Source organism: Littorina saxatilis, linkage group LG2 (assembly GCF_037325665.1).
Source record: "Littorina saxatilis isolate snail1 linkage group LG2, US_GU_Lsax_2.0, whole genome shotgun sequence".
Lineage (NCBI taxonomy): Eukaryota > Metazoa > Mollusca > Gastropoda > Littorinimorpha > Littorinidae > Littorina > Littorina saxatilis.
The window spans coordinates 84,592,212-84,607,081 of NC_090246.1; the positions used below are offsets into that span (position 1 = coordinate 84,592,212).

General features: G+C 40.2%; 1 protein-coding gene across 11 annotated transcripts in view; it reads right to left on the bottom strand.

Moving 5' to 3' along the window:
- The window catches only part of LOC138959960 (prominin-1-like), an 84,517-nt gene that overhangs the window by 37,395 nt on the left and 32,252 nt on the right, over nt 1-14,870 (bottom strand). For all 11 annotated transcript variants that reach the window (XR_011453851.1, XR_011453850.1, XM_070331648.1 and 8 more), the window contains exons 3-12: nt 11,336-11,541; nt 9,209-9,344; nt 8,571-8,637; nt 6,998-7,081; nt 5,750-5,943; nt 5,475-5,543; nt 4,756-4,819; nt 3,777-3,859; nt 3,529-3,602; nt 1,702-1,848 (exon numbers count right to left, since the gene is read on the bottom strand). Coding sequence is in view for 9 of the 11 variants with exons in the window: in XM_070331648.1 (XP_070187749.1) it covers nt 1,702-1,848; nt 3,529-3,602; nt 3,777-3,859; nt 4,756-4,819; nt 5,475-5,543; nt 5,750-5,943; nt 6,998-7,081; nt 8,571-8,637; nt 9,209-9,344; nt 11,336-11,541 (1,124 nt within the window). In the remaining 2 variants the exon portion in view is untranslated. The remainder of the gene's footprint in view (nt 1-1,701; nt 1,849-3,528; nt 3,603-3,776; nt 3,860-4,755; nt 4,820-5,474; nt 5,544-5,749; nt 5,944-6,997; nt 7,082-8,570; nt 8,638-9,208; nt 9,345-11,335; nt 11,542-14,870) is intronic.

The window sequence follows — 14,870 nt, forward strand, 5'->3', positions numbered from 1 at the left end:
GCTATCTTTAAAGCTAAAATTTTTTATGGGGGTGACAACATGATTTTTGTTGAAATTTGTACGCCCATTTTTTGGAACACGTGACAAACACAAAGAAGACATTTTTTTTGTGTTCAGTTTATTTTAGATATGCTGCTAACTGGTCTGTTTGGGCATTCATTTTACATAACATAGCAAAGTTTTATAGAGTTTTGCTGATAAACAAAAAAGTTATTGTCACCTGAATACCCCCACCCAAATTTCAAAGTTGGACGTTTCATGCCTAAGGCCCCCCCCCAAAACAAAATATTCTGTTTACGGTATCCTGACTGACCCTATTTTTTCGCGCGACCCTAGACTTTTGTTTGGCATTTGGTAGAGTCTGCCACATGTGACTGTGGAGAGGGAGATCAGACTCCAGAACATGTTCTCCAAGCATGTCCCCTCCTCGACCAACTGCGGATCCAGACATGGCCTGACCCAACAGATCTGAGGACCAAAATGTGGGGAGCACTGGAGGACCTGGAAAGAACGTCCATGTTCATGGCATCCTCCAGATTCCGAGTCTGACACAACCGTCGTACGAAGAAGAAGAAGAAGAAGAAGGTAAAAAAAAAAAAAAAATTTTGAAAAAAAAAAATTTTGAAAAAAAAAATTTTGAAAACAAAATTTGAAAACAAAAAAAAGGGCTTTGTTTTTTGGCAAAATAACTTAAAAATATGTTTTGGGGAAATAAAAAAATAAACAAAAAAAAGTCCCGACCTAGCGACCCTATTTCTTTGGCCTATGTTACCGTTAACAAACTTTTTTTTTTTTTGTGCCTAATAATGCATTTCTATAACTAACTTATAACAAAAACCCAGCTTGTTTCAGTCATAAAGTGTGTCTTAAATATGAGTTTATCCACTGTCCGACCCATCCAATGTAAAAAAAAAAAAATATATAATTAGATAATTGGTCAGTGGAAAACTACAGGGGGGGCATCGTAAGCTTGCTTACGATGGGCAAGGGAGCGAACTGGTAAGAGTTAACGTGCACACCCCAATGTAGTGTACACGGGACCTAGGTTTTTCGTCTCATCCGAAAGACTAGCACTTGAACCCACCACCTAGGTTAGGAATGGGGGGAGAAAATAGCGGCCCGACCCAGGATCGAACACGCAACCTCTCGATTCCGAGCGCAAGTGCGTTACCACTCGGCCACCCAAACCTCTCAATGTGTTGTCTATGGAAAAGGTCTAGAGAACAAAGTCTAGAACAATGCTTTGAAGTACAGGCAAACCTGCCCTTGCGACCACGTCCATTAAGACTACTACCCCCGCCCCCCACCCTCTACCCCCACCCCCCAAAAGAAGAGTTTTTGTCCAGTATAATAAATATGTCGTCATTAAAATACCATTGCCATGCATATTACACTAAGTGACTATCAACATTATGGCAAGTATGAACTGCAGATGGCACAGGAAATTGAAATAAAACATTGATTTTTTTTTAAGTAGTAACAGAAAAAGCTGAGTTTTTCTCCAGTATCATATGTCGCCATTAGCAAACCATTACCATATTCTATTATGCGATGCATGTTACACAAAGTGACTATCAACATTATGGCAAGTGTGAACCACAGGTGGCAAAGGAACTCGAAAAAACATGGATTTTTTGTGAGTAAAGAAGTAACAAACAAAAATAGCTGAAAATTCAGCAAGAAATTTGTTGCTAAACTTACGCCATGAGAAAGTTGGCGCCGGTTCCCGTGTTGCAGCATTGTGCCCCCATTCCGGGCCGCTCTCCGCACAGTCCGAAGAGAACACCCATGTAGTACAGCACTACCACCAGCAGCAACACGCAACTCACTCCTAAACCTGCGTACCACCTGAACAACAAAAATGCAAACACTCAATTTGTTATGTTCAGCAACTCACAACTCACCCCTAAACCTGCGTACCACCTGAACAACAAGTCGCGTAAGGCGAAAATACAACATTTAGTCAAGTAGCTGTCGAACTCACAGAATGAAACTGAAGGCAACGCAACGCAGCAAGACCGTATACTCGTAGCATCGTCACTCCACCGCGCACGGCAAAGGCAGTGAAATTGACAGGAAGAGCGGGGTAGTACTTGCGCTGAGAAGGATAGCACGCTTTTCTGTACCTCTCTTTGTTTTAACTTTCTGAGCGTGGTTTTAATCCAAACATATCATATCTATATGTTTTTGGAATCAGGAACCGACAAGGAATAAGATGAAAGTGTTTTTAAATTGATTTCAAAAATTTAATTTAGATAATAATTTTTATATATTTAATTTTCAGAGCTTGTTTTTAATCCGAATATAACATATTTATATGTTTTTGGAATCAGCAAATGATGGAGAATAAGATGAACGTAAATTTGGATCGTTTTAGAAAAAAATAATTTTTTTTACAATTTTCAGATTTTTAATGACCAAAGTCATTAACTAATTTTTAAGCCATCAAGCTGAAATGCAATACCGAAGTCCGGGCTTCGTCGAAGACTACTTGACCAAAATTTCAACCAATTTGGTTGAAAAATGAGAGCGTGACAGTGCTGCCTCAACTTTCACGAAAAGCCGGATATGACGTCATCAAAGACATTAATCCAAAAAATGAAAAAAACGTTCGGGGATATCATACCCAGGAACTCTCATGTCAAATTTCATAAAGATCGGTCCAGTAGTTTGGTCTGAATCGCTCTACACACACACACGCACACACACACGCACACACGCACGCACACACGCACATACACCACGACCCTCGTTTCGATTCCCTCGATGTTAAAATATTTAGTCAAAACTTGACTAAATATAAAAACAAACACCAAGAATGGTTAGTTATTCAAATGTTTAATTTATAACAAAACATTACAATCACGGTATTTCGACTCAATGGTCTTGAAAGTGGACCGACAGACAATTACACTTATTTTACAGACAATTACACTTATTTTACAGACAATTACACTTATTTTACAGACAATGAAATAAGCTTAAAATGTGTTTCTGTTTCCTCCAGTCTCTGAACAAGATGATGATGATGATGGAACTTTATTTTTCAAGGATAGAGGTTTAAGGCGACGCCTTTTCTTACAACTGGTCCTTACTTCTAATACAAATGTCTAATAAATGATAAACAAGTAAAACAACATGACAAATAAACAAATTAAACGAACAAACCAGCAAACAAACAATCGACAAATAAGCAAACAAGCAAATAAACACAAACAACAAAATGACAAAGTAAGCATACATAAAAATAAACAAACAATAACAAAAATAAACCACCCAACAACAACATATATATCAAAAGCGAAACATGCAACATGTTAATTGAGGTTACACATGTAAAGTGATCGACGGTAATATTCACAAGAGGAATAACGAGCCATGAAAAACAGAATTATCAAGCGACAGTATTGAACAAACTTTCGTCCGTACTCAAAACACACTCATGACACAGAACTAGGTAGGAGTGAGGGTTGGGAGAGTGGCTCACAAACATATTAAGTTCCACGACATGGTGTCCGGTTTACTTACCAATATTTTCCATATTTTGACATGTCCTCCTGCGTCCGTAGCAGATCTGAACGAATGTTCCCTGCGTTACTCGTCTGCAAAATAAAAATAAATAGCCGTATATTCTATCTCTTCTCCCCCTCTCTCTATCTCTCCCTAAAGTTCTCAAATATGCTTCTAGTAAATACCTTCAATATTTTTCAAATATGTACAGCATTTCAAGAGAAAAGACATTTAAAAAAAACAAGGACAATGGATCCAATTCTTACCACGGCCTTGCCCACTTCAGTCTTGACCTGGTTCACTCCTCTCTCAATCAGTTTTTGTACATCACCCACTGACCTCGTTGCATCTGGTGACAGACAAAGGCAGTAAAACTCAACAGCTGCAGTGCCGTTCAGTTGGACCTCAATTGAACATATTTATCGGTCAAAATGTCCTGGCCGCACACAATTGTTGTCTCAATGGACAACCCAAGTGTCAAAGCTATCGGACATTCAACACTCGAAGAGTTGCTTCCCCTTGTTTTCATGGAAACAATGAGGCAAGCCTACAATGTCACTTGCAGCTTGCCTCAGTGTTTCTGTGGAAAAGCAAGGAAAAACAAGGGAAAGCAACTCTTTCACAAGCCATAAAAACCTGACAGAGTTATTTCCAAAGATAGTCTGTAGATGTCTCTCTTTTGGTGTCTGTTACAAAGACACAATTAACCTACTTTTCTGTCTTTCACACACAAAATCAAACATACAAGTGCACACACTTTTAAATGGATTGTTTTCAATATTCAGAATATGTAGCTTTACTTTTCAGACATAAACAGTAATTCTTAGGTGCAAATAAACACTATTAACGCACACAAGTTTGTAACTAACTCAACAACTTTGGTGCAAATTGACACTGTTAACACACACAAGTTTCTAACTAACTCAACAACTTTGGTGCAAATAGACACTGTTAACACACACAAGTTTCTAACTAACTCAACAACTTAGGTGCAAATAGACACTGTTAACACACACAAGTTTCTAACTAACTCAACAACTTTGGTGCAAATTGACACTGTTAACACACAAAAGTTTCTAACTCAACAACTTTGGTGCAAATAGACTGTTAACACACACAAGTTTCTAACTAACTCAACAACTTTGGTGAAAATTGACACTGTTAACACACACAAGTTTCTAACTAACTCAACAACTTTGGTGCAAATAGACACTGTTAACACACACAACTTTCTCAATAACTCACTGTTAATGCCCTCGTCGACACTTTGTGTTGTGGAATTCTTGGTCTGGTTAATCTTCTCTTCAGCCTGTTGAAGAGAATAAATAGAAAAAATGTATTCTGTTGTCAGTCATCTTCATACGCACTGTTCTGTTTGTTTCTTCTGTCCACAAATGACCGATGTAAAAAAATATAACCCCACATTCTTCTGACATTAAAATAAGTAACTACTCAGCCTTGCTCACTCTGACTCAACTCATTCTGACTTAACCATACTCAATCTGAAGCTCCAATTTCTTTCCTTTCTTGTTAAAATCAATAAAAGGAATGTATGTTTTTTTCCAGACTGATCTTATCCATGACCATCACCACCCCAACTCTCAACAACAACAACAACAACAACAACAACAACAACAACAACAACAACAACAACAACAACAACAACAACAACCACACAAATATTTGTGCCAGATTTTTGTTTTCATCTAGCCTGAAACTGACTTTCCAGTCAGCATACTGCTCTCAATCTAATCAGGCAGTCAGGTGTGTCAGGCAGTCAGGTGTGTTTCTCTTGACATTTTTTTCTATTAAGCTCTTCCCTTGAAAACGGTATGTTAGGGAAACACCATGTTAAATGAAACCTAATTGAATGGTAGAGAAATGGTACATGTAATGTCAAAATTGTCAAGCTTTTGATAGAAATATACTGCATAAAAAATGTCTCACGCTCACACAAACCTCACCTCTTTGATGTACTGACTGAGGTTGACTGAGTTGGCAACGCTCGAAGCTTGGCTGCTCAGGTTTTTCAGCTGAAACAACACAGACAGAATAAAGAATCAAATAAAGTTTTGAATGCAAAAACTGATAGACTGCTAACGTTCCAAAATACAAAATCAAAAACCAAGAATTGCAGGTTATTGGAATGTTTGATTATTGATAAAACAAAATGTCTTAAAAAGGGGGGTGCCACTGTAACACAGATAGGGAAGCTAGAGCAGCACATGGACCCACTCACCATGGAGAAATCTGCCGAGATGCCGTATTTGTTGCGGTTAAAGTTGCCACAAACAGTGCTACCAGCGCTCTGGCATGCGCTAGAAACATCGTCCGCAATCTGCGTTAAGTTCTCCTTCAACCACGTTCCATAGGAACTCAGCGTGCTCAGCTGGTCGGCAACGTTCGCCAGTGCACTCTGAGTCTTGTTCACAACTGCACAAAAGAGAGAAAAACAATCAGCACTGTTGTGATAAGTTACATGCATAGGAATGGGACTGGGGGAAACATGTAAAAGCTTATTTCAATTTGGGAGGGGGGAGGCAAGGATTGTAAGGCTGAATGAAGGGTGGTTGTTTTAACTTTAAGACAAAATCAACAACTGTATATCAGATTCTGCTACCACAAACAGCATCCAGAAATTCGAAAGTGATAAGCCACCCCAGCTACTGGTTTTAACAAACTTTGAAATGTTGAAAAATAATATGCAACTTGACGCATGTTCGTGGATATCTGTGTGTGTATGTACACTGTGGGTATGCATGTCTGTCCAAGTACATGTACCAGTGTGTGTATTTGTTTGTATGTGTGCATGCACATGTGACTATGGCAACAACCCCAACAGAATCTTTACTTCCATCCCCATTTTGAAATATCGCAACAACAGACTTCCAGATCTATAACACGATCATATGTGTTTTCTGTTTGCATGTCTGTCCAGTGTCCTGTCCCCCCATAAAGCATATCAACTCTACCTGTCCCAAGATAGGCCAATTGGTTCTAAGAGGATGTTAAAACTAATTATCATCATCATGCACATGTGTATATTTGAGTCAGCATGCATAGCTTCTCTTTCTTCGTTCATGGGCTGAAACTCTCACAGCTTTTATGTGTATGATTGTTTTTACCATGCCATTTAGACATTCCATGCGCTACTTTCGGGGGATGCATGCTTCGTATATGTGTGCTTCTACATGTATAACCAACCGAACTCTGACATGGATTACAGGATCTATTCCTTAAGCACTTGGTCTTGTGCTTGCGTGTACACACAAAGGGGGAAAAGGCACTGGCAGGTCTGCACATAAGTTGACCTGGGAGATTGGAAAAATCTCCACCCTTAACCCAACAGGCGTGGCCGGGATTCGTACCCACAACCTTTCGATTGGGAGGCCGGCATCTTATCCACTAGGCCATTGCGACCATCTGGCATGCATAGATGTCTAAGTGTGTGAATGCACATGTACATGTGTGTATGTAATGTCATCACCTTTGCTGAGGTCCTTGGTCTGATCCAGAAGAGCTGTGGCGTTGAGACTGTTCAATACGTCCCCTACAGCAACACTCGCTGTCGCTGGTAAACACAACAGTCAAGACACATAGTGTCAGGCACAAAAGCAGCAACATCCATGCTAGTTAACTACTTAGATCAATAGCACTGCTGTTTTATTTAGGGTTAGGGGATAGCTGTTAAAAGATATGGAAGATGTACAGTGTCTTTCAGAAAAGCCGCAACATCCATGCTAGTTTACTGCTTAGATCAATAGCATCACTGGCTAGCTGATAAAAGAAGTGGAAGATGCACAGTGGCCTATCACGATCGTATGACCCCATACCTGTCCTTAAGAGGCTAACAATTTATGCCTGCATCTCACACGGCATTAAGTCTCAGGAAACATGAATACACGCATGCAGGGAACAAAAATAAAAAATATGGGTTGCGCCGTATGTATGGCAGCTCGCTTTCCCCAGGGAGAAAGCAGCCCGAATTTCCATGAGGGTAACCTCACTGGACTGTAAATCTTATCAAATTAATATACCTTGTCTTGGTCGGTGGCCTGTACAAAATATTACCATCCTGAGGAAGTCATCCGCAGGCTTCCCAAAATTTGATAAGAATTTACCAAAACTGCTTTCTGTTGCATTTTCTTTTTGTTTTGATATACAGTGTCTTTCAGAAAAGCCGCAATCATTTTTTGTGGTAAACTGCTGAAATAAATGGGTACAAAGCTTCATGAACTGTTTTACGTGAAGCAGCTGCATTATTCAGTAACAAGTTATGGGTTGACTGAACATTGGATTTCCCTTCTTTAAGCCATGTGACGTCAGAGTCCGACAAAAACTCATATTTAGGCGGTTAGCCGAGACTACAAAAGAGTGCATGTTTGTGTGCTTTAATGGTAAAAAATAAAAGGAATTCTAACTATAATCGATTGATACATAAATTTTATTTGTATTGTGGACCAAAATATGACATTTTACACACATCTCGACAGTCATTGTTCACCTCGACCGCTGGTGCAGTCTGGGAAGAACACTGACTGTCTGGATCTGTGTAAAATGTCATATCTTGGTCAACAATACAAACAACGTATAGTATTTTGCATTTCTTCTGTATTGGGTTATACTTTACTGTTTTGACATTTGTCTGGCAATCATCTGAATGTTAAAGAGCTCTACAGGATAACACACAAAACTATCCCGACGTTGCTGCTACAATGATAGTAAAAAACAAACACATTGCAAAATTATACAATTCACCTATTCAGGCAAATCACAACACAATGCCCTACAGTCTATGACAAATGTACAACTTCAAAGAAAGTTACATTTTAAATTATCATAGGAGAGAAAAAGGACTGTTGAACAAATCTGAACCTTTTGAAAGAAGCAAGCAATTCATATTTTGCAATATAAATGTCAACTACATCATAAAAGTACATTAATATTATATAACAATGTTAATATATTTTACCCAGGCACAGAAAGAACAAACTATTTTTCATAAGACTGTGAGCCTATCCATCATTCCCTCCCACAAAATATAAGTATACGCTACTTACATCTCACGCGGTTGATAATGTTATCTTTGGCTCTTATAAATCCATCAAGTACAGCTTCTTCTATTTCCTGCAACAGAAATACAAAGGTTCTGGACTTGACTGTATGACACACATAACAATAATGAAAGTGCAGCTTGAACTAAAATTCAGGGTTTGAAATGGAAAACAATGAACAAGGTGGACATTTTCTTGCATTGACTATCGAAGAAGTGTATGAAAGCAGACGCACTGCTCTGGGAGGGCTTGAGAGACAAGGCCCCTGGAAACATGTGTCATGTTAAAAGTTAAAACAAAGTGTTTGCAATCTGGTGCATTTGGGGCCCAACTTTGAGTGAAAGAGAGACTAGAAAACAGGCTTCTGCTATTTCAGGAGGCAGAAAACCGGCTTTCATTGGCGGACTAAGATTTTAAACCCTGTTTATCTTTATGTACCACCTTGACACAAAAATGTAGATATAAACTCGCAGATGTATGCATCACTAAATGCAAGCTCATACACACAAACTCAAACACACTCAAACACTCACATACAGACAGATGCACAAATCAACTGTCTGTCTGTGCGTCTGTATTTGTCTGTGTGTCTGTCTCTTTCTCTCCCTTCAATCCATCCCACTAATCACGATTATGAGACGCACCTCTACAGTAGAATTTGCAAATCTGTCTATGTGGTCCAGAGTTGCTGTCAGTTTCCCAACAGGCCCCACGTCGTTTTCATTGCGTAGTTTGTTGTACACTATCTCGTTCGACAGGAAGGCACAAACAACACCAGCTCTGAAAAAAAGCAATCAAAATAAATACAAATAATGAAAACAAAGTTGAAAGAAAAATGAAATGCATTCCATTACAGCAAAAACAAAAATACTACACTAATTGACAACAGGATTACAAAGAAACAGTTATCAATTAGTGTTCCCAGCCTGAGAGCACAATCGGTCAGGTTGACCTGGATTGATTGTACAGTCAAACAGGTGTATAATGACCGCTCTAGGGACTGACCAAGAGTGGTCATTGTAGACAAGTGGTTGCTGTGAAAAGGTGAATTACATACAGAGGTACACGCAATGTGAGACCCCTCTGATGCGTGGACACCACCCATGAAAGGACACCTTCTGGAGTCCTTTCATCTGTTATCTTTGCCAAAATATACTTGTCATGAAAGGACACCTGCAATGTAGGGACACTTTAACTGGTCCCAAGGGTGTCCTTTCATCGCAGGTACCACCATAGCAAAACAATTATTGGGGATCAATTGGGGTGGTAGTTGTGGGTAGGTGGTCCCTATTGAGGTGGTCCCTATTGAGAGGTGGTCACCATTGAGAGGTGGTCACCATTGAGGTGGTCCCTATTGAGAGGTGGTCACCATTGAGAGGTGGTCACCATTGAGAGGTGGTCACCATTGAGAGGTGGTCACCATTGAGGTGGTCCCTATTGAGAGGTGGTCACCAATGAGAGGTGGTCCCTATTGAGAGGTGGTCACCATTGAGGTGGTCCCTATTGAGAGGTGGTCACCATTGAGGTGGTCCCTATTGAGAGGTGGTCACCATTTAGGTGGTCACCATTGAGAGGTAGTCACCATTGAGAGGTGGTCACCATTGAGGTGGTCCCTATTGAGGTGGTCACCATTGAGAGGTGGTCACCATTGAGGTGGTCCCTATTGAGAGGTGGTCACCATTGAGAGGTGGTCGCCATTGAGGTGGTCCCTATTGAGAGGTGGTCACCATTGAGGTGGTCCCTATTGAGAGGTGGTCACCATTGAGGTGGTCCCTATTGAGGTGGTCACCATTGAGAGGTGGTCACCATTGAGAGGTGGTCACCATTTAGAGGTGGTCCTTATTGAGGTGGTCACCATTGAGAGGTGGTCACCATTGAGGTGGTCCTTATTGAGGTGGTCACCATTGAGAGGTGGTCTCCATTGAGAGGTGGTCACCATTTAGAGGTGGTCACCATTGAGGTGGTCCCTATTGAGAGGTGGTCACCATTGAGGTGATCCCTATTGAGAGGTGGTCACCATTGAGAGGTGGTCACCATTGAGAGGTGGTCACCATTGAGAGGTGGTCACCATTGAGAGGTGGTCCCTATTGAGGTGGTCCCTATTAAGAGGTGGTCACTATTGAGAGGTGGTCACCATTGAGAGGTGGTCCCTATCGAGAGGTGGTCCACATGTCCTGCCATGGCCTTCCCGGGGGACAGGCAGCTGATAAACTGCAGTGCTACACATGACTGGTTCTAAAAATAGCCATCAAACTGCCACCGTCATCAACACAAAGGGTAATTCATCTAATGGCAACATAAAAAGAATACATCATAAGAGAAGCGAATCAATATATGTCGTCACGGATCCAGTCAGACAACCTTTCCAATCTTTGTGAAACATCACTGATTAAGTGATTCCTAAAATAGCTGCTACATGATGCTACAAACACTTTTCTACACGCTATAACGAATGTTGAGAAAAAGAGAAAGAATAAACAGTATGCAATCAGCTGATGAACAGACATAGACTGAGAACTACAAAAAGCTGCTACACACAGAGAGCATAAACATCAGACAACAATCAGAGAGAAAGAGAAAGGGAGGGAGGGAGAGAGAGAGACAGAGAGACAGAGAGACAGAGACAGCAAGGTTTACAAAAAAAACTTCCCCCACAAAGAGACCATAAACAGTATACCATCAGGCCTTTAAACACACACAGACAGAGACACCCACAGACGGTATAGAGCAAGCAGACGGGCAAACGGCTGTCCAAACAGACTCAGACTCACAGTGTCACGGTATTGAGCAGAAGAAGCACTGTACAGTAAGTTTTCCGCTTGCATCCCGCACGCTTGGGGTCGTCTGGTTTGTGTCGACCACCGCACTTGCCGCAGCAACGACAGCAGCAGAATATGATGCCGAGGATGGGCATGACGATGAAAAAGAGGACCCCTACTGCTGCGCACACTACAAATCCAATCAGGTAGGTGGCCCACTGAAATACCAAAGAAAAGCATTGAAACATGTGTTAAAAAAAATTCTGATAAACAAAGGGAAGTAACCACTCTAAAGGGATATGACATGTGTAATACTGGGGAACCCCCCTATTAAGTCCTCAAAACAGATGAGAAAATCAGGTCTTAAAAAGAAGGGGGTCTTAAAATGGGGGGGGGGGGGGGGGGGGGGTGAATTTACAGAGGTTGTGAACAGAAAGTCTAAGAAAACAAGGTCTTAAAAGGGAGGGAGTCTTAAATTGGGGGATGGGCGGGGATGTAGCTCAGTCGGTAGCGCGCTGGATTTGTATCCAGTTGGCCGCTGTCAGCGTGAGTTCGTCCCCACGTTCGGCGAGAGATTTATTTCTCAGAGTCAACCTTGTGTGCAGACTCTCCTCGGTGTCCGAACACCCCCGTGTGTACACGCAAGCACAAGACCAATTGCGCACGAAAAAGATCCTGTAATCCATGTCAGAGTTCGGTGGGTTATAGAAACACAAAAATACCCAGCATGCTTCCTCCGAAAACGGCGTATGGCTGCCTAAATGGCGGGGTAAAAAAACGGTCATACACGTAAAATTCCACTCGTGCAAAAAACACGAGTGTACGTGGGAGTTTCAGCCCACGAACGCAGAAGAAGAAGAAGAAAAAAATTGGGGGATCTGAAAAGGGGGGTTCCACTGTAGAGTGAGAGTTACGCAGAACCAGTCTCCTGAGTTATTGATGCATTTATAGAGCGCTTACTTCCCTTTATTTATCACATCTTAAAACAAGCGCTTTGCATCGTTTGTTTTAAGATTCTTATTCTTTTTATGCTAAAAAAAAAAAAAAAAGTCTGTTTACGGTAACATAGGCCAAAAAAAATAGGGTCGGTAGGTCGGGATTTTTTTTTTTTCTCCCAAAAAACATATTTTTACGTTATTTTGCAAAAAAAACCAAGATTTTTTTTTTCTTCCCCAAATGCCAAAAAAAAGTCTGGGGTTGCGCGAAAAAAATAGGGTCGGTCGGGTTACCGTAAACAGACTATTTTTTTTTTTTGCCTTATGCTAAAAACAATGTTTGTAAAAAAGCCTAACACTGCCATACTTCTTCACACTATAAAATTCCAATAATATATGTTTCCATCTCAAAAAAACGTAGCTAATATTAAAATGTTTGTTTTATTTTTGTGGATTTTATGCTGGCCGGACATATTCTAGACTGTATGTGTCTTGATGTAAGTTTTGTCATTATCATCCACAGGATCTAAGAAACAAAGGGAACTAAGCCCTCCAAACATAGGCAACAGAAAGTGAGAGTTACATGGCACCAGTCTTAACAATAAAATGGCACCCGAGAGAATAACATTAACAAGCATTGAAACGAAAAATGACTTTCATTCTTATAATTATCTAAAAAATCTACAGCTCATTTACTCCAATTTAAAAAAAACCAAGTCGCGTAAGGCGAAATTACTACATTTAGTCAAGCTGTCGAACTCACAGGATGAAACTGAACGCACTGTATTTATTCACTAAGACAGTACAGCTTCGTCAATCCCCGCGTGAAGGAAATCGCTCACCTTCCACGTGCAAAACGTAGTGATATTGACACGCCAGATTAGCGCGGTAGCGTATTGTGCTAAGCAGGAAAGCGCGCTTTTCTGTATTCTTGTTAACTTTCTGAGCTTGTTTTGAATACAACCTATCATATCTATATGTTTTTGGAATTAGGAAATGATCACGAATAAGATGACATCATTTTTGGATCGATTTCTTACATTTTAATCGTAAGACTAATTATTCTATTTTCGTTAATTGTGATCACATTTTAAGAGTAAACATGACATATGTATATATTTTTAGATTCAGAATGTGATGAAGAATACGATGCAATCAATTTTAAATCTGTTTGCGAAAAATCGATTTTAATGACAACTTTAATGAGCAAACTCATTAATTAAATTTTAAGCCTCCAAGCTGAAATGCAATACCAAAGTCCGGGCTTCGTCGAAGATTACTTCACGAAAAGCTGGATATGACGTCATCAAAGACATTTATCTAAAAAATAATGACACACATGACAGGATAGCTAGAAACTTGACTAAATGTAAAAAGGAATTGCAATTAACTTTTCAACCTCCTAAAAGCATTATTCAACAAAGAGTTTCAATTTCTAATCATGTTCTTGCACGAATGATTCTTCAAAGCCATTATCTGTAGTTATCTTTCTTGAGCCATGAACATTGGCATCCCTGAGCGGGAATCCTTACACGGCATGATCTGATTATAGCAGTGGGGGTATTCAAGCAAATAATCCTGATCTGGTGTAATGGGGATTTGACCAAATGGGAATAAAACTCCTAACCAGGATGAAGCTGAGCCAAAGGAAATAAACACAAACGAGAATGGACTGGCTAAACCAGGTTGATTGTAAATGATGAAGTACACACATGACAGGATAGCTAGAATTAGCAGACATAGCACGATCAGTTTATCATCCGCTATTTCACCAAGCTCAAACCAAAGATACTGTAAAGAGAGATATTTGGCGTTACCATGGAATTTGGAGCCAGAAATTGTAGTTTCGGCCAATCCATGGAACTTCAAAATTATTAAATGAAGTGACTCAAGGAATTGTTACACAATGTGCTCTGAACGAGCTTTGGCTTGGTATCCCTAACTTTCAGCATGGCCAATTCTTCATTCCCACAGATTGTGTTCAAGACAGCTGATGACTTTTCAAATTACATGTATGTCAACCCCTATGTGTTAGAAACAGCTTCACCATTCTTTTAATATTATTATGTCTGCTCAAATTAACAAAGGAACAAAAAGTAGTGATTCAAGAAAGTGATCAAAAAAGAATAAGATTTTAAATACATTTGATAATGTCAAATAAAAACAAGAGGAGAAGCCTTCAAGGCTCACGTAAGAAATCGACAAACAGTAACACAAACTCAATCACTCCGTCACACATACACACACACACACACACACACACACACACACACACACACACACACACACACACACACAGTAAGCATAGGTGAAACTGCAAGAAAGCGAGACACTAGATCTGCCAACTAGTCTCGGCCCGCTCACAATAACAATGACCGAGACTTTCAGTAATTCCTTCGCGTGACGTCTAACCCTCTTACGTCATAATGTGACGTCTTCAAATGTTAAAGTTTCTATCACACATGTCAAACACTTTTGACCGAGACGTAATCTTCTTATGCGAGCTTTATCCATAGACTCGGAAATGTTAAAGTTTCTATCACACACACACACACGCACGCACGCACAGACAGACAAAAGTTAGCATCGCATAGGCTACACTTACGTGAGCT